The sequence below is a fragment of the Bos mutus genome, chromosome 21 (genome assembly GCF_027580195.1).
Source record: "Bos mutus isolate GX-2022 chromosome 21, NWIPB_WYAK_1.1, whole genome shotgun sequence".
NCBI classification, from domain to species: Eukaryota; Metazoa; Chordata; class Mammalia; order Artiodactyla; family Bovidae; genus Bos; species Bos mutus.
The window spans coordinates 21,455,987-21,476,435 of record NC_091637.1 but is presented as its reverse complement, the minus strand read 5'-3'; the positions used below and the strand labels follow the sequence as shown (position 1 = coordinate 21,476,435).

The following is a 20,449-nucleotide window of genomic DNA, read 5'->3' as shown; positions in this document are numbered from 1 at the left end:
AGACACACATAAGAGGGTGACTGCAGATGGAGGGGTATGCAGAGGGCTGGATTTGGACTCCCCCTGTCAAGACAGAAGCAGGCTGGCCCTTGGAGGATGTGTCCACGATGGGACAGAGAAGAGCCAAGACTCACGGCCTTACTTCAGTTCTGCTGGTTCAAGAATCACTCCTGTCACTTCTGAATCACAGAATATAGAAAATGACTGGCATGACTATTTCTCCACTGTCCCAAGGATGACACATTACCATTCCAGATGTGTAAGGGAAAAGCCATCATATGCAAAGGATGCCTCAGTTTGGGCAAACTTTTTCTGCAGAGGGCCAGACAGTAAGTATTTTCGGCTTTTCATGTCATATGGACTATGTCACAAGTACTCAGTCCTGCCCCTGAAGCATGAGAGCAGGCACACACAAAACATAAATGAATGGGCCTGCCTGTGCTCCCCTGTGCTTACCCCTGCCTCAGGGTATTGAGGCTAAGTTTTCTTCTGGAGCTCAGGCAGAGGAAGGCTCAGAATCCAACAGTATATGCAGAACAGCTCTGAGGTTGGGGAGCTGCTCAGTGTGGAGATGCTTCTCCATCTCCAGGGAACAACCAGTCTCTCTCATGGGCCACACGGCTCATAACACATACACACTCTCTGTCAACATTTTTGCTTTTCCCAGTGTCCACTCTAGTGCTATAGCTTCCATTTCTGCCTAGCCTCTCCAAAGGGAACCAACTTAAAGGGCGCTTCTTGCATGGCTCTATCAGGGAGGTCACTGCAGGGCCTGCTGACCAGGCCCCAGTCCCACCGTGGTTGCCTGCTTGGAACAGAGCCGAGCTTACCTTCCTGGAGCAGGAGCCATGGAAAGGGCTGTGTGAGCTCAGAAGCATAACTGGCATGGCAGACACTCACACAGACGGGCCCCAGCCACTTTTCAAACCTACTGGCTGATACTCACCACAGCACTAACCTTAAACAGGGAATGAAAGATGTGGACTCACAAATAGTAGTTCCATGGCTCTTTAGGACATTTCTAGTTGTTCATCTGTTTATATTTCTATCATATCATGAAGATTTAGAGGGAGAAATGGCAACTTTGAAGTATGCCACCAGCCACCTCAAACCAGCTCATGTCTTTTTACAGGAGAAACAGAGATCTGAGTGGTAACAGAGCAGGTAGGCAACCACACAGATGACCTCAGTAAGCAGGTTGGGACACGGGGATAAGGGACATGAGGCTGAGGACAAAGTGGAAGGAAAGACCATGTTTCCCAGAGACAAGCACATCCCTCCAAAGGAGGTCTAACACTGTATGAAAAGGCAGGGGTGCTGTCCACTCTCACCACTATTATTCAACATAGTTTTGGAAGTCCTAACTATAGCAATCAGAGAAGAAAAATAAAAGGAATCCAGATTGGAAAAGAAGTAAAGCTCTCACTATTTGCAGATGACGTGATATTATACATAGAAAACCCTGAAGATACTATCAGAAAACTACTAGAGCTAATCAGTGAATTTAGCAAAGTTGCAGGATACAAAATCAATACACAGAAATCACTTGCATTCCTATATACTAACAATGAAAAATCAGAAAGAGAAATAAAGGTATCAATCCCATTCACCAATGCAACAAAAAGAATAAAATATCTAGGAATAAACCTACCTAAGGAAACAAAAGAACTGTATACATAAAATTTTAAGACACTAATGAAAGAAATCAAAGATGACATAAACAAATGGAGAGATACTCCATGTTCCTGGGTAGGAAGAAGCAATATTGTGAAAATGATTATATTACCAAATGCAATCTACAGATTCAATGCAATCCCTATCAAATTACCAATTTCATTTTTCACAGAACTGAAACAAAAAATTTCACAATTCATATGGAAACACAAAAGACCCTGAATAGCCAAAGCTGTTTTGAGAAAGAAGAATGGAGCTGGAGGAATCAACCTTCCTGATTTCAGATTATACTACAAAGCTACAGTCATCAAGACAGTATAGTACTGGCACAAAACAGAAATACAGACCAATGGAACAAGATAGAAAGCCCAGAAATAAACCCACACACCTACAGGTACCTTATTTTTGACAAAGAAGGCAAGAATATACAATGGAGCAAAGATAGCATCTTCAATAAGTAGTGCTGGGAAAACTGGGCAGCTGTATGTAAAGGAATGAAATTAGAACATTTTCTAACACCATACACAAAAATAAACTCAAAATGGATTAAAGAGCTAAATGTAAGAAACTATAAAACACATAGAGGAAAACACAGGCAGAACACTTGATGACATAAATCAAAGCAAGATCCTCTATGACCCACCTCCTGAAAGACTGAAAGCTGCTCAGTTGTGTCTGACTCTTTGTGACCCCACAGACTATACAGTCCATGGAATTCCCCAGACCAGAATACTGGAGTGGGTAGCCTTTCCCTTCTCCAGGGTATCTTCCCAAACCAGAGATCAAACCCAGGTCTCCTGTATTACAGGCAGCTTCTTTACCAGCTGAGCCACAAGGAAAGCCCAAGAACACTGGAGTGTGTGTAGCCTATCCCTTCTCCAGGAATCGAACCGGGGTCTCCTGCATTGCAGGTAGATTCTTTACCTCAGCTCCTAGAGTAATGAAAATAAAAACAAGTGGGACCTAGTTAAACTTAAAAGCTTTTGCACAGAAAAGGAAACAATAAACAAGATGAAAAGACACCCCTCAGAATGGGAGAAAATAATAACAAATGAAAAGATTGACAAAGGATTAATTTCCAAAATATACAAGCAGCTCATATAACTCAATACCAGAAAAAAAAAAAAATCAATCAAAAACTGGGGAAAAGACCTAAACAGACATTTCTCCAAAGACATACAGATGGCTAACAAACACAGGAAAAGATGCTCAACATCGCTCATTATCAGAGAGATGCACATCAAAACTATAATGAGGTACCACCCCAAACTGCTCAGAATGGTCATCAACAAAAAGTCTACAAACAATAAATGCTGGAGAGCGTGTGCAGAAAAGGGAGCCCTCTTGCACAGCTGGTGGGAATGTAAATTGATACAGCCACTATGGAAGACAGTATGGAGATTCCTTAAAAAACTGGGAATAAAACCACCATATGACCCAGCAATCCCACTCCTAGGCATATGAGGAAACCAAAACTGAAAAAGACACATGTACCCCAATGTTCACTGCAGCATTATTTACAATAGCTAGAACACTGAAGCAACCTAGAGACCCATCAACAAATGAATGGATAATGAAGTCGTAGAACATATATACAATGGAATATGACTCAGCCATAAAAAGGAACACAATTGAGTCAATTCTAATGAGGTGGATGAACCTAGAGCCTATTATACAGAGTGAAGTCAGTCAGAAAGAGAAAGAGAAATATTGTATACTAACACATACATATGCAATCTAGAAAGATAGTTCTGATGAATTTATTTGCAAGGCAGCAGTGGAGAAACAGACAGAGAACACTTACGGACACGGGGAGAGGGGAAGAGAGGATGAGATGTATGGAGAGAGTAATATGAAAACTTACATTACCATATGTAAAATAGATAGCCAATGGGAATTTGCTGTATGTCTCAGAGAACTCAAACAGGTGCTCTGTATCAACCTGGAGGGGTGGGATGGGGAGGGAGACAGGAAGGAGGTTCAAGAGGGAGGGGACATGTGTATACCTATGGCTGACTCATGTTGATGTTGACAGAAAACAAAATTCTGTAAAACAATTATCTTTCCATTAAAAAATAAATTAAAAAAAAAGGTAGGAGTGTATTCTAGGCTTTTTCTGGTCCATAAGAAAGAAGAACTGGCCAGGAAATAGAAATGTCAGGAACCTGGATTGAAAACTAAGCCTCTTTACCTTAGAATTCATGAAAACCAAGAAAGAAATGACATGGTGCCATCAAGATGTACCCCCAGATGTGAGGAAGGAAGACTTCAGGAAGTCAGGAGAAAAGATGGGGCGTGAGTCCACAGCGTGATGTTCTGCAGGCTGCGCAAGCACACTGGGAAGCCCCCAGAACCAGGCTCCCTGGTGTGACACTTGTGTCTGACTCAGCTGCGCACAACAGAAAATTCTAGAGAAAGCGGCTTCAGCAAGACTCAGCTCCCACATGGAAGATGTGCAGAGGCAGGGAATCCAAGCTGCTATGGCACTTTGCAACATCAGGAACCTGGCTTCTCCTGTCCTGGTTTCTTCCCATAATCCAAGATAGATGCCGAGCTCTAGCCATAATCTAGAGAACCGTTAAGAAGGGCATGCTTCTCCCTTCATGGACACTTTCCAGACAATGCATGTGACATGCCCACTGCCCAGCGGCAAGAAAAGCTAGGGGGCGCAGTGTATGTTCCAGGTGGCTGTCTTCCCACCCAAACACTAGAAATTCTACTATTTAGAAAACAGTAGGGACTGCACTGGCGGTCCAGTGATTAAGATTCTGCACTTTCACTGCAGGGGGCGTGGGTTCGATCCCTGGTCAGGGAACTAAGATCTTACATGCCCCATGGGACGGCCAAAAGAAGAAATGAAAAGAGCAGAACTGGATATGGAGGGGGGGGAGGGGGGCGGGCAACTACCAGTGTCAAGATGCACCAGGAAACTACAAATAATTCTGATGATGGTCTTGACACGAAACTAGAGGAAGGCCACAAGCCGGAGGCTTACTGTAAGAACACAGCAAAGCCTTTCCATGAGTTAAATTTTACAAAAGCCCAACTCCATCACATGTACTTTGACACTGTTCCCTCTGCCATGGGGAATGAGGTTCACATGGAGAAGAATGGAATTTACAGTAGTAAATAAAGGATGATCTTCAGACCACGGTAAGTGCAGAGATGGTTATGAAAGCATCCAGCACTCTTGAGTGCAGTCTCGCTTCTACACTTAACACAGAACATTCTGTCCATGTATGTGGGGTTTCTGTGTGGTGCTTTATTTCCCCCATCTCCTTTTATAAAAATCTCCCTTTCATTACGGTGCCCTGCTCCTGTTGCACAGAGGAGTATTTCTTCATTTCTTCTGAGGACACTAAGTGTATGTCTTCTAAAAGGTTCTTCGGTGGGGGGAGTGGGGCGGGTTGTGGCAGCTTTTAAAAATAGATTTATTTATCTGGCTGTGTTGGGTCTCAGTTGTGGCATGCTGCGTCTTTAGCTCTCGCCTGAAAACTCTTAGCTGCAGCATGTGGGATCTAGTGCCCTGACCAGGGATGGAACCCAGGCCCCCTGCATTAGGAGCACAAAGTCTTAGCCACTGGACCACCAGGGAAGTCCCTTCAGTTGCTTATAGAAAATAATTTTCTTAGTCTTTAAGGCCATTCTTTCCCCCTCCATTACTTGGCAGCTTTTCACAGGGCCCCATCTTTGCTCTTGAACTGGAGCATCATCAACCAGGCAGCATGTCTGTAGCAGGGAGGGTTGGAGGCATCTCCCTGGGCATTAGCAGCCATCCTTCTCTTAGGTCTGGGCCTGCAGAGCAGTCAACAGGAGCAAGTTCATGCTCAGAGCGTGCCGCCAGCTGGTGTGCACGGGTCTGCTACACAGAGCGGCCTCCTGGCCTGCTCTCTCTCTCCTTCTCTAAACTGAGAATTAATGCAGTTCGCTGCTTTGATACCGTAGTAGGTGAAGGACTGATACCAGGCTCCTCACACCTCCAGCCTTCTTAAACACGGCAAGAGAAACCAGATGTTTGTCTGCCTCCCTCTGCTCCCTGTCCTGTGTTTCCAGTGGATGTAGAAAGCGAGTCACAGAAGTGGTGGTGCTCGGCTCTGGTTGGTGGGTGTGGCTCCAGCAGCAGGCTCAGAGGTACGCAGTCGGAGTGAAGGTAGCTTCTTCCCTCTTCCTTCCTCTAGGGCCTGGGATTTCAGCTGCAGAGGACATTCCTGGAACAGGCTCCTCTACTAGTCCCCATAGCATAAGAGACTTGGCAGGGAACCTGTCCTCCTCTGTCTCCCGACTTCTGACACATCTGTCATCTTATCTTGGTTTGCTAATGGCTGTGGTCAGCTTTTGTCGCCATGGAAAGTTGGGAGGTGGCCCTGGCCTCAGCGGGCTGGCTGGGCTCGGCCCTGTCCATCTCCTACTTCACTCTCCAGGTGGCAGCCACGACTGCTGAGAAAAGTCAGCAACTGACAAAAAACCCTACTCAGGGGTGTTGATCAGGTGTCCCAAAAGGAAGATGAAGGGATAGACAGAGCTCCGCCAGGGCTAAGGTCTCATGAGACATTTAAGTGGAGAGCAGGTTCAGGAGGGAGATCCTGGACAGAGTCCTTGAAGGGACAGTCAAGCAGGCAGGAGGGAGATCCTGGAGAGAGTCCTTGAAGGGACAGTCCAAAGTGGGCAGGCCCCCTTAAAGGGATGATCTCAAGGGACATAAACCAGGTAAGGGCCAAAATGGAGACGAAACTGACCAGCAAGATAAATCAAGGCCCATTCTTGCCTCTAGAAAACTCGTTACAAATGGCACAAGGGTCCCTCCCCCTTGCAAATCCTCAGCCAACAAGACAAATATGATGTGGTAGAAAACAGCTAGTGAGAGAGACTCCGGATTCTCGACGGGGCTGTGACACAGCCATCAGGAAGGGAACGTGACTGGGGTGCGTGTGTAGAGGTCAGCTCTCCAGCCAACACAGGGGGGAACACTGCTCTGCTTGCTCCACACTCGTCCTCCCAAACCTGTGGGCTTTTCAGTTCTGGAGCCAGGCTGACAAGAGCTCCTGACTGGAGGAAGGTATGGAGAGGAGACCCTCTTTCTGGGACTGGAATATGAGACCACACTTTGTGACAGCAGTGAGGATGTGCCACCCCGAAAAGACCATCACTGCCCTCAAATGTTGGAGAGTGGGGGAAAGGGATTAGAACTGCTCTAGTGACCCCTGGGCCAAATATGGACAAAGCTGGGCTCAACACGGAGAACTTCTGAAACTCAGGACTGCCCCTTGGGACCCCTAACCCCCAGGAGAGGCTAGACGGATGGTGGTGGGGACTTGGAGAGGACATGCACACATGACAGTCTATATGTCTCTAAAACCACATAGGAAGCAACTCAAGCCACTTTCTCTATTTTCAAACTGTAAAACTGGACATTTATATATCAATAAAAATTTACGGAATAACTTACCCTATTTGTTTACAGGGCTTCCCTGGTGGCTCAGATGGTAAAGAATCTGCGTGAAAAGTGAGAGACCCAGGTTTGATCCCTGGGTCGGGAAGATTCCATTCCCAAAATGTATAAAAATAGAACATTTTCCTACCTAAAAAAGCGGAGCATAATTGCATGTTATATGTATTGGTTGTTGTTTATTCACTAAGTTGTGTTCGACTCTTCTGTGACCCCATGGACTGTAGCCCACCAGGCTCCTCTGTCCATGGGATTTCCCAGGCAAGAAACTGAAGTGGGTTGTCATCTCCTCCAGGGGATCTTACTACTCCCAGGGATTTGGAACCTGTGCTTCCACCACTGGCAGGCAGATTCTTTACGAGGGAAGTCTTATATGTATTTTTCAGTTCAGTTCAGTTGCTCAGTCGTGTCCAACTCTTTGCGACCCCATGGACTGCAGCATGCCAGGCCTCCCTGCCCATCACCAACTCCTGGAGCTTACTCAAACTCACGTCCATTGAGTCAGTGATGTCATCCAACCATCTTGTCCTCTGTCGTCCCCTCTCCTCCCACCTTCAATCTTTCCCAGCATCAGGGTCTTTTCAAATGAGTCAGCTCTTCCCATCAGGTGCCCAAAGTACTGGAGCTTCAGCTTCAACATCAGTCCTTCCAGTGAATATTCAGGACTGATTTCCTGTAGGATGGACTGGTTGGATCTCCTTGCAGTCCAAGGGACTCTCAAGAGTCTTCTCCAACACCACAGTTCAAAAGCATTAATTCTTTGGCGCTCAGCTATCTTTATAGTCCAACCCTCACATCCATACATGACTACTGGAAAAACCATAGCCTTGACTAGATGGACCTTTGTTGGCAAAATAATGTTTCTACTTTTTAATATGCTGTCTAGATTGATTATAACTTTTCTTCCAAGAAGCAAGCGTCTTTTAATTTCATGGCTGCAGTCACCATCTGCAGTGATTTAGGAGCCCAAAAATATAAAGTCTGCCACTGTTTCCCCATCTATTTGCCATGAAGTGATGGGACTAGAGACCATGATCTTAGTTTTCTGAATGTTGAGTTTTAAGCCAACTTTCTCTCTCTCCTCTTTCACTTTCAACAAGAAGCTCTTTAGTTCATCACTTTCTGCCATAAAGGTGGTGTCATCTGCATATCTGAGATTACTGATATTTCTCCTGGCAATCTTGATTCCAGCTTGTGCTTCTTCCAGTCCAGCGTTTCTTATGATGTACTCTGCATATATGTTAAATAAGCAGGGTGACAATATACAGCCTTGACGTACTCCTTTCCCGATTTGGTACCAGTCTGTTGTTCCATGTCCAGTTCTAATTGTTGCTTCCTGACTTGCATACAGATTTCTCAGGAGGCAGGTCAGGTGGTCTGGTATTCCCATCTCTTAAAGAGTTTTGCAGTTTGTTGTGATCCACAGTCAAAGGCTTTGGCATAGTCAATAAAGCAGAAATAGATGTTTTTTTGGAACTCTCTTGCTTTTTTGATGATCCAGCAGATGTTGGCAATTTGATCTCTGGTTCCTCTGCCTTTTCTAAAACCAGCTTGAACATCTGGAAGTTCACAGTTCACACACTGTTGAAGCCTGGCTTGGAGAATTTTGAGCATTACTAGCATGTGAGATGAGTGCAACTGTGCAGTAGTTTGAGCATTCTTTGGCATTGCCTTTCATTGGGATTGGAATGAAAACTGACCTTTTCCAGTCCTGTGGCCACTGCTGAGTTTTCCAAATTTGCTGGCATATTAAGTGCAGCACTTTCACAGCATCATCTTTTATGATTTGAAACAGCTAAACTGGAATTCCATCACCTCCACTAGTTTTGTTCATAGTGATGCTTCCTAAGGCCCCCTTGACTTTGCATTTCAGGATGTCTGGCTCTAGGTGAACAATCATACCATTGTGATTATCTGGTTGTGAAGATCTTTTTTATATAGTTCTTCTGTGTATTCTTGCCACCTCTTCTGAATATCTTCTGCTTCTGTTAGGTCCCTACCATTTCTGTCCTTTATTGTGCCCATCTTTGCATGAAATCTTCCCTTGGTATCTCTACTTTTCTGGAAGAGATCTCTAGTCTTTCTCATTCTATTGTTTTCCTCTATTTCTTTGCATTGATCACTGAGGAAGGCTTTCTTATCTCTCCTTGTTCTTCTTTGGATTCTGCATTCAGATGGTTGTATCTTTCCTTTTCTCCTTTGCTTTTCGCTTCTCCTCTTCTCACAGCTATTTTTAAGGCTTCCTCAGACAACCATTTTGCTTTTTTGCAATTCTTTTTCTTGGGGGTGGTCTTGATCCCTGTCTCCTATACAATGTCACGAACCTCTGTCCATAGTTCATCAGGCACTCTATCAGATCTAATCCCTTGAATTTATTTGTCACTTTCACTGTATAATGGTAAGGGATTTGATTTAGGTTATACCTGAATGGTCTAGTGGTTTTCTCTACTTTCTTCAATTTAAGTCGAATTTGGCAATAAGGAGTCATGATCTGAGCCACAGTCAGCTCCTGGTCTTGTTTTTGCTTACTGTATAGAGCTTCTCTATCTTTGGCTACAAAGAATATAATCAGTCTGATTTTGGTATTGACCATCTGGTGATGTCCATGTGTAGAGTCTTCTCTTGTGCTGTTGGAAGAGGGCGTTTGCTATGACCAGTGCATTCTCTTGGCAAAACTCTGTTGGCCTTTGCCCTGCTTCATTCTGTACCCCAAGGCCAAATTTGCCAGTTACTCTAGGTGTTTCTTGACTTCCTACTTTTGCATTCCACAGTTTAAAAAAAAAAAAGTAGAGCATATATTTAAAATGGATAACCAAAATAAATAAATAAAGTAGATAACCAACAAGGTCCTAGTGTACAGCACCAGGAACCCTACTCAGTGTTATGAGGCAGCCCGGATGGGAGGGGAGTTTCAGGGAGAATGGACACATGTACACGTGTGGCTGAGCTGCTCTGCTATGCACCTGAAACCACCACAATACTGTTAATCAGCTATACTCCCACAGAAAACAAAAAGTTAAAAAAAAGGCAGAACATAACTACCACAATTTAATCTCTCCCTTAGAGCCCTGGACGGTCTAGCAAGGCCATGTTTATAAGTGTGAAGGTCACTGTTCTGCACACACCTGTGGCCAGGTATGGACTTGAATAAGACTATGAAGGAAGCCAGGGTTTCCTCAGCACCTCACCCCTCTCACCTCTTCTATCTGGGCTCTCTGGCCCTCTTCAGATACCTCTCCTGCCTCGCAGCACTCCATCAAGACTATAAGCACCATGTAACTGAGACATTTTCTTCCCTTCCTCTGAATGCCATCCATCAAATGTTTGAGAGAGAAAGGATTGTGGAAACCAAATGTTCCAGATTTACAGCTAAGAAAACACATCCTCAGAGAAGATGTAAAGTGACCTGAAGGCCAGAGGCTAGGCCCCGGGGTCAGGACTCCCTCCACACCTCCGCAGCCCTCACGGGTGCACTGCCAGATGGCATGTCTGACAGATCTGGCTCCAGGGACAATGTTACTGTAATCAACCCGACAGGAAAGGGACGCAGGCAGCACAGCAGGCCTGAGACCAAGGCCGGGGGCAAGTCTGAACAGACGTGGATCACACCAAGGCAAAAGCTACCCTGTCTGACCACCTGACAGGTAAATTCTCAAGTACACAGGAAGTCACCATGTACCTGTAAACAGCCTTTTGATGGGATGTCAACTTCTTGTCAGCTCAGTTTTTAAATCGTTACATTAATATTTAGCTTTTAATCTTTTCTAGCTCTTAAAAGCCAAGATTTAAACATCCCTAAAATTAACTCTTAGCCCCATCACTTCATGGCAAATAGATGGGGAAACAGTGGCAGATGTTATTTTTTTGGGCTCCAAAATCACTGCAGATGGTGATTGCAGCCATGGAATTAAAAGACGCTTACTCCTTGGAAGGAAAGTTATGACCAACCTAGACAGCATATTAAAAAGCAGAGACATTACTTTGCCAACAAAGGTCTGTCTAGTCAAAGCTATGGTTTTTCCAGTAGTCATGTATGGATGTGAGAGTTGGACTATAAAGAAAGCTGAACGCAGAAGAATTGATGCTTTTGAACCGTGGTGTTGGAGAAGACTCTTGAAAGTCCCTTGGACTGCAAGGAGATCCAACCAGTCCATTCTGAAGGAGATCAGCCCTGGGTGTTCATTGGAAGCACTGATGCTGAAGCTGAAGCTCCAATACTTTGGGCACCTGATGGGAAGAGCTGACTCATTTGAAAAGACCTGATGCTGGGAAAGATTGAGGGCAGGAGGAGAAGGGGACGACAGAGGATGAGATGGTTGGATGGCATCACCGACTCAACAGACATGAGTTTGAGTAAGCTCCGGGAGTTGGTGATGGGCAGGGAAGGCTGGCATGCTGCAGTCCGTGGGGTCGCAAAGAGTTGGACACGACTGAGTGACTGAACCGGAACTGGAAAATTAACACATTATAAAATTTTATATTCAAATTGTGATTTGTCTTCCCCCAAGTAAAGCCTCCTTTTAAATAAAACTGATATTTCACTTTTGCTTTGCTTCCATCAGCAACAAATGACTTTTCTTGAGAAAGTACCTTTCTTAGATTTATGTCTGCTACACAAATTCTCTCATGATATTGATTTTCTGCAAGTATTAAAAACAAGGCACATTTGCCTAAGACTGGAAGACAGTTTTCAAATGTGTCGTAACTTTTAAAACATCTAGAAAATGACAGTAACTGTTGCTGCAGTCCTATGCAGGTGACAGTTGTGGTTCATGACATATAGGATTTCATCTTAACCCTTAACAGTTTACATTCATATTTTCTTACTGCTTTAAGCAACGTGAAACGCAACAAAAGAGATAAAGACCACTCCTAGAAGTAATAAAATTCTAAAGTGAAAGTGTTAGTTGCTTAGTTGTGTCTGACTCTTTGTGATCCCATGGACTGCAGTCCACCAGGCTTCTCTGACCATGGGATTTCCCAGGCAAAAATATTGGAGTGAGTTGCCATTTCCTTCTCCAGGGGCTCTTCCCAACCCAGGAGTCAAACACAGGTCTCCCACATTGCAGATGAATTCTTTACCGTATCAGCCACCAGGGAAGCCCAATAATATAGTCTAACGTCTTGTTCACTTTACAAGCATGGAAGGCACCTTAAAAGACAGTGAATTCAACTGAATGTATTTCAGGACTGCATTTATTGTCACAAATGCCACAGGACTCTTGAGGCCCACTTCTCAGGCTCACCTGCACAGTGCCTCAGCATCCAGATGTCGGGAATTTCTGTGATCTATGATGATGATGTCATGGTGTTTGTCCAAGAAACAGGCGAGGGCAGTCTGAGCCTCCTTGGTAACTGTACACATAAACCCTGCTTTTTCACACGCCCTGCAGAATCCATTACACTGGTTATCTTCTTTGGTAAACACTAAAAGTACCTGAATCAAAAAAGCATGAACACTTCTTTAAAAAAAAAAAAAAAGATGCTGTTAGAACTGTGATGTCTTAGAAGCCCATAGAAAACTCCCAGGTGTTTTCAAGGCAAGTATACAGATGTAAGCATTACAATCTGTTGAGTAAATCCTTTTCCTCCATGTAACTCAGCAACGTTACTGCTCAGCTCCCTGAAACAAGTGCTATTCTAGCTGTTCTGAGTCTGGAAGTCAAAGCATGGGTCAAATGCTTATTTCTTTTGCTAATAAGCCCACTGGAAGAATCAACAAAGACAGTATTTCATCTTAAAACCAAATTGATCAAAACACAAATTTTAGTTAACAGGAAGTTAACTAGGTTAAGTCCTTAGATGGTAAACACCAATATTTCAGTCAAGCTCTTAAAATACTTAATACTTTAAATAATATTTAAAGTATTAAATAATCTGACTCAAGACTTCATAATTCCTCCGAGTTTAAAAAAAAATACTACTTTGTTTGTAAGAGAGGAGATTCAAAGCAGACCAAAACGTGACACTTTCAAACCTGCTCATTTAGTGACACGGGAACAGCTCCAGGTGCAAGAAGCAGCTGGCTGTCCCTGTGCCCTGCCTGGGCAGGTGAGGCCTGCGGCTGCCTCTGCCCTGTGCGGCCAGGTCCCTGTGCCAATCTGGTACAGGCGTGCCGCCCCATCCCCCTTCACACCCAGGCTGACCAGCCTCAGGAGAAGAGAATGCAAAGCCGACAGAAACCCTGTTCCTGAGGACTGGGTTCCTCTAAGCTTACTCGGGTGCACAAATACAACAAAAGCAAACAGCAAATTTCCACCAGTGTTTTTCACATATTAAAAAGTCTAACAGTTTGTGTACGTGAGGCATCAGGTCACTTTGGAGCTTAATTTCAGTTGGTTATTTTGTTTAAGATTTTGAACTAGAAAATTTGCAGATAGTTTCTCTCTGCTGGAGCTGATTCAGTACCCTTGCATAGACTACGCTTTTACTCTGTTTTAGAAAATTTCAAACCTACAGGAAGTTATGAATGACAGTGAATGCTAGTGACCCCCTCTTCTAATTTCATGAACTGGTAACATTTTACACCTTTGCTCTCTCTTTCCACACACACACACACAATTATTATTATTTTTTTGCTGAACCTTTTAACTTTTAAAGTAGGTTGCAGACATTTCTTCATCTGTAAATACAGATGATTCATACAGAATAAATACAGAATAAATTCATCTATATTTCTAAGAAAAAAATATTCCCTGATATAACTCTGGTACTGCTATCAAGTTCAGGGAATTTAACATGGATCCAACGTTTTATCTAAAAGAGAAGATTACTTTCAGTGTATACCTTTAGATCCTTTCCCTCCCCATCTTTAGAGACAATTAAGGTGAGGATTATAGCGCTGTGTATTATTACCTGGAGTTGATCTGGATGAAATCTCATGGGGCCAAATTGCACATCAGCTATTGCTACCTGAAAGAAAAAGATCTGCTTAAAATTAAAAAGAAAAAAAAAAAAAAGATAAACTTGCTTAAATGTTGCTCTCTCTAATCAGTGCCACAGATGAAAGTGAAATTTCTACTCTAGAGGGAAATTACATAAATACTTATTAGATGGAGGGAGCCCAGATTTCTCCTTATAAACCCCAGGAAAGGTGGAGCACAGAGAAGGACAAATAAAATGTGTCTGCTCTCGGCTTTTCTTTTTCTAGCTGTGTGTGACTCTAAGTGAACTGCCCACCTTCAGCCTCAATTCCTCACTTGTTACAGAGATCAAGAGGCATATAATTATAAAGAACCCCACAAATCAGACACTGAACGAACACCGGGTCCTTCCATGTCTATTTCCATCTTTCCCCTGACGGACAATAAACCCTTACATCTAAAACGGCACAAAAATCATGAAATCCAGTGAGGAGAACCACAGGACATCAGAACCAAAGACACCTTCCTTATATGCGATGGTTATCAATAAATGCTTATTGGAAATTCCCCGGCAGTCCACTGGTTAGGATTCCGCACTCTCACTGCTGGAGTCCGGGTTCGATCTCTGGTAGGGAAACTGTGATCCCACAAGGCACACAGAGGAAAAAAAAAAAAAAGCTTATCTACTTGAGAACTTAAAACCAACACACAAAGATAAATACAGTATCATTGGGGACTTCTCCGGTGGTCTGGTGGCTAAGACTCCACGTGGCCAACGCAGGGGACCCAGGTTCGATCCCTGGTCAGAGAACCAGATTCCACATGCCTCAACTAAGAATTTGCATGCCGCAAACATAAAAAAGATCCCATGTGCTGCAACTTAGGCACAGCACAGCCAAATAAATAAGTAAATTAATAATTTTTTAAAATACAATGTCATAACCCAACCCCAACAAGTAATAAGAATCACAGTGCCAATGGAGAGCTCAGCATACCTGGGTGCTGCACTAAGGGCTGAACATATGTTATATCTCACTGCATCTCTGCAACATGCCAGGAGTTCACACTGGGAAACGGAGGTTCCAAGTACTTCATTTAAGGCCACACAGTTCCTGGGACTGCGCCAACCAGTCTGTTTAGTTCTATAAACTGTGCTGCAAGCCCAGGGCCACTGGAAGGGCTGGGAAGTCTGTGCGCTACAAAAGGAGCACAAGGGAGGTGGAGTGGAGGCTGAAATCCAGCCCCAAGCCATGAGCCCCGGCCCTGGGCTGCTACCCCGAAGAACAGACACATTTTTGCAGTTTCTCCAGAAACACTGTGAGTGTTGGCAGGACTCCTACACTACTTGAGGCCTCTGGGTGATGGTACGATTTCAAACCAAAAGCACAGCAGCAGTAGAACTAGATCTGGAAACCTTCTCACAAGATAACTTCCTACCTGCCTGCCCAGGTCACAACTCTCCCCTCAAGAAGTGATCTGCTGCTGCTGCTAAGTCGCTTCAGTCGTGTCTGACTCTGTGCGACCCCATAGACGGCAGCCCACCAGGCTTCCCCGTCCCTGGGATTCTCCAGGCAAGAACACTGGAGTGGGTTGCCATTTCCTTCTCCAATGCATGAAAGTGAAAAGTGAAAGTGAAATCGCTCAGTCGTGTCCGACTCTATCGACCCCATGGACTGCAGCTTACCAGGCTCCTCCGTCCATGGGATTTTCCAGGCAAAAGTACTGGAGTGGGGTGCCACTGCCTTCTCCTATCCTACAGCAAATCCATGTAACAAAACCTGTGGAGTGATGGAGGACATCCGTGTCTATTTCTAACTGTGAGAAGCTGATATCTACTAATTACGGGACAAAGGCTCAGTCTCCTTGCTTTGTAGGGACCTCATCTCTCAGAAGGTGTAAGAATGAGGGTTGCTGCTCCTCTAGACCCAAGACTGAGGATGGACCTCTGCAGTGTGAAGGAAGGGTGAGCACATACATCCCATGGCACCGTCTCTCCTCCAGAGCTGGGCGGCCACAGGCCAACCTCATCAGGAGCCACAGATGGATGCTGCCAGAATTTCTGAGAGATGATGATCCAGGAGGCCCCAAGAGAGTCTCAAGAGAGAGAAAGGCACTCTGTACAGTCACTCTCACAAGGCATTCATTAGGAAGGAAGGCAAGAGGCACCAAGAGACACCAAAGAACAATGAGGTTTTTGTTGTTTTTTATTAAGAAATGAATGAAATCAAAGAACAAGAAATGATAGAAGCCTACTCCATGAAGAAGACAGTGAAGCCACTGAGGAAGAAGGAAGAAAATGACAGGAAAAAGAAGGAAAATTCATTTTGCTAATTTTCTACAGTGTTGAGAGGTGGAGTTTCATGAAAGAAAAGAGAAAACAGTCAACAAGAGGGCTGTGTCACCACCCAGGATAAAGCAGCTGCAACACTTGGGTCCTCCATGTGAACCACGGGCTGCAGCCTCTTACAAAGGATGCTCATGACATTTGCTGTGAAGGATCAAGGAGAAAAAAAAATGAAGTCTGAAAGGGGAAGAAAAAGTACTTATGAATAGCATAAAAATATGTACCAGGTCACAAAGAAAACCTTAAAACGTATTCCTAAAAGCAAAACTTGTACAGTTTTTATTTCCAACCATAAAGCAATCAAACCAAAAATAAAAACATAAGAAATGGCCCCTCCCTGGAAATTTTAAAAGTATTAACTCATGTAATTGCTGGATCAGAGAGGGGAATACAAACTCTACCCATAGATTACTTGGAAAATAATAAAAACAAGATATAATGTAACGAGGCCTACAGGATACTAGGAAATTTTACTCAGAGGCAAAACTTAGTCTTAGATCTTTCTGTCACAAAAAAAGAATTAAGTAAATATACTAAGCTTCCAATTCACTAAATTTGAGAAAATCAACAGTTTAAACTTTAGAAGTAGGGGAGAGAACAATAAGTTAAAGGCAATAATTAGCAAAACTTTAAAATGCTAATGACTAGCTTGATTTTTAAAAATACATATGTATTTGTATATAGTGTTGGTCACAAGCTGAAGGACAAGATAAAAATATGGGCAGCTAAGGGCAAAAGTCCCACTCCTCCTGGGAAAACAATTCTGAGGATATGGTCTTCACCAAAAGTGGATGAAGCAACTTTTACGAAGGACAATGTAACTTTATGATCTCAACTTATAAAAGTAACTCACCATTGCATTAATTCTAAGAAGGAAAAGAAGCTCCAGATTGTCTTTAAAGATCTTAGATTCCACCTCAATATAATTTTAGCAGTGTCATTTCAAACATTAATGTCTCAGCAATTCTATTTTGTCATGAACACTGACTGTATTTACTTAACTTGACTGCATTCTAACCTTACATCCTGTCTATGGGGTATGTCCGGCTCTCAGGACCTCTGTTGAGCGGTGTACCGGCAGGGCCAGACAGCTACTTACCATTGCCCCCCCAAAATAACCACCACCAGGAAATCTGATGACATTACTCAGCAAGCAGACGTCAGCAGCTGGTCCTCAGAGAGTAAACAACTTCCCAAGAGCTCTGGATTAGGGGATCGGAATGACTAGAATTGGTGGATCCATTCTTTCTTTGTGTATCAAAATCAGAATCAAACTGACCTAATACTTCAGACCACGGCCCTCTTAATTTTTTATTTTTCACATTAATTTTAGAAGGGAATAGTCATTTTCAATTTTAATAACACAGCTATCAGCTTCGAAAGCAATTGATACTTTTAGGTAATATAAAAACAACACTATATTTGTGGGCTTATATTAGTAATTATACAAGGGGCTGAGTTAGTCTTTCGGGTTTTTTAATATTTATATGTTTGTTAAGATTTATTGTTAAATTGGGATATTAGATTAGGATGATGTTTGTACTTTAATAGTTCAAAGTAATTTTTTGTTAATATGGCTCATGGAAGTCTAAAATAAATTATTATTAGACGCCTTGATGAACCACCTTTCAGTGGTTCTTTTGTTTGCCTAACTGACCTAACATCATGACACTGCAGGGCAAAGTTACCGTGTTATGAATCTTGATCACAGTGGGAGAGGACAGGAAAGAGATATATAATTCCATCCTGTCTACATATTCTACTCCCCTGACCCTCCCTGTCCTGTCCCTTGCCTGCTTTTTTTTTTTCCCTGTAGCTTTAGTTCCCATTTCCCACACTACATGTTTTGTTATCTTCTTATTAAAAGAGTGTCTCAAGATTTATCTGCCTTATTCATTGCTAAATTTCCAATACCCAAAACAGTCCTTGGCACATGGTAGGCAGTCAAAAAGTATTTCTGAATCAATGTTTACTCAACAGCTAATCTTTTTTAACCAATCATTTATCTAAAAATCATACTCATACAAGCTTATACATAACACGGGTACATAACACAGCACTTCCAGGTTTCAGAGTATTTTCACTTATTAAAGGAACACAAAGAAAGGGAGGAATCTTCGGAAAAGCCTGAACACCAGGAACCACAAAAGAATCATGTGATCTATCTTTGTCCTACATCCCCTTATTAGAAACAGAAAGTTATGCTGGGATCAATTTATATTAATTGTTTACAAACCCAGGAACTACAGTGAAGATGTAAATCAGATTTTGTCTTCAGCCTAACTGTCCGTGCCCTCCAGGCTTGCGGGTGCAGCCAGTGGCTGGCTGTCTGCCTCTGCCTCTCCCAGCAGAGTGGCAACTTCATCAAAGGGGCCCAGCCTGGGAAAGAGTCAGGTGTGTTCTTAGGTGGGAAGAGTCAAAATTAGTTCAGACATTTGTGGACCACAAGGCATGCACAGAGCCAGGTACTAGGAGTGCAAAGACCAAATGCCCACCCTGTCCTTGAGTGGTAGCAGGGGAATACGTAAATGATGACAATGTGGTGCAGGTTTAAAAGAGAAAGAAGGTGTCTGAAAGTGAAATTGAAGTCACGCAGTCGTGCCCGACTCTTTGCGACCCCATGGACTGTAGCCCACCAGGCTTCTCTGTCCATGGGATTCTCCAGGAAAGAATACTGGAGTGGGTTACCATTTCCTCCTCCAGGGGGGTCTTGCCGACCCAGGGATCAAACCCGGGTCTCCCGCATTGGAGGCAGACACTTTAATCTCAGCCACCAGGGAATGTCCCTACCCTATGAGTAAGATAAGCTCATCAACTCCATTTTATTGATAACCAAACTACAGCATCCCTGGAGGAGGAAATGGCAACCCACTCCAGTATTCTTGCCTGGAAAATCCCATGGACAGAGAAGCCTGGCGGGCTACAGTCCATGGGGTAGCAAAGAGTCAGACATGACTGAACTACCACCACCACCACCAAACTGAAGCTTAGAGCAGTATGGTTAAAGCGCTGGTAACAGGCAATGGTGGCAACTGGGTCCAATTCTTGGGAGCTTAATTCTCGTGGTCTTTTCATGATCTACTGGGAAAGACACCTGACTGTAATCTGTATCTAACTGAAACAAGACAGGAACCTGGAAAGCAGCATCTGTCCACTCCACAAACCTTTGTCAGGCACCCACAAGGTATCAAATGGTTTCCCAAGCACTGGGCATTCAACAGAGACCAAATAACATCTCTACACAGCAGGGAGGGATCTGATGGAGAGTAAGTGGGCTGCTGTTTGGAATCAGAGTCAAGGAAGTCTCTCTGAGGTGGCACAGGGTGGCACTGTGGAAGGTGAGATTTGGACGAGGAGTCAGCCATGCCGGGAATGGACAGGGGGCACCAGGCAGAGCATAGGACTGGGGGTGGGACCAGGGAAGACATCTGAGGAAAGGAGGGGGAGAGAGGGAGATGAGCTTAAGGCCAGGCAGGAGCTGTAAGATGCAGAGCTTTCTAAGCCGGGACAAGAAACCAGGGTTTTATTCTAAATTTCATGAAAAGCCACCAGGGAGTTTTACACAAGGGAATGATATGATCCGATTTTTGTTTTCTAAAAAGATCCCTTCAGCTACCTGTGGAGAAGAGTCAGTGAGAGGGTGAGAGGGGAGGCAGAGAAACAGGAATAAAGCTCTTGGAGTAGTAGTCCAGGTAGGTAAGAGAAGATGCTTGCTTGGCCTGGTAGTTGCCATGGAGATGGGTAGATGAATCTGCAGTGTTTTGGAGATGGACTGATCAGGACTTGTTGATGAACAGAATACAACCAAATCCACTGATTCCCAGATCACAGCTGTCATATCTGACTAAAAGTTTTGTATCTGCGTTGTGTAGAAATCTGGGGTTCTGAAGCAGGGCATCCTGGTAGAAGCGGTGTGGATCTGCTTGGTCTTTTCCAGATCCACCCACAAGATGGCACCAAGAGCTACCCTGAGGCAAAGCTCCCTCCTAGCTTCTTCCCCTGGTCCTTGTCTCGGGGCAATCTAAGCACTCCATGTGTACGTACTAAGTTGCTTCAGTCGTGTCCGACTTTTTGCGACCCCCTGGACTGTAGCCCACCAGGCTCCTCTGTCCATGGGATTCT

General features: G+C 43.9%; 1 protein-coding gene across 8 annotated transcripts in view; it reads right to left on the bottom strand.

Moving 5' to 3' along the window:
• PDE8A (phosphodiesterase 8A) overlaps positions 1–20,449 on the bottom strand; it is a 143,303-nt gene that overhangs the window by 53,415 nt on the left and 69,439 nt on the right. For 6 of the 8 annotated variants that reach the window (XM_070358347.1, XM_070358342.1, XM_070358341.1 and 3 more), the window contains 2 exons: positions 13,976–14,032; positions 12,367–12,557 (listed from right to left, as the gene is read on the bottom strand). In XM_070358347.1, the coding sequence (XP_070214448.1) occupies positions 12,367–12,557; positions 13,976–14,002 (218 nt within the window). In that variant the 5' untranslated portion in view covers positions 14,003–14,032. Of the gene's footprint in view, positions 1–7,120; positions 7,167–12,366; positions 12,558–13,975; positions 14,033–14,505; positions 14,621–14,978; positions 14,998–20,449 lie in introns of those variants that run through there. The other 2 variants (XM_070358345.1, XM_070358348.1) reach the window with 2 other exon arrangements.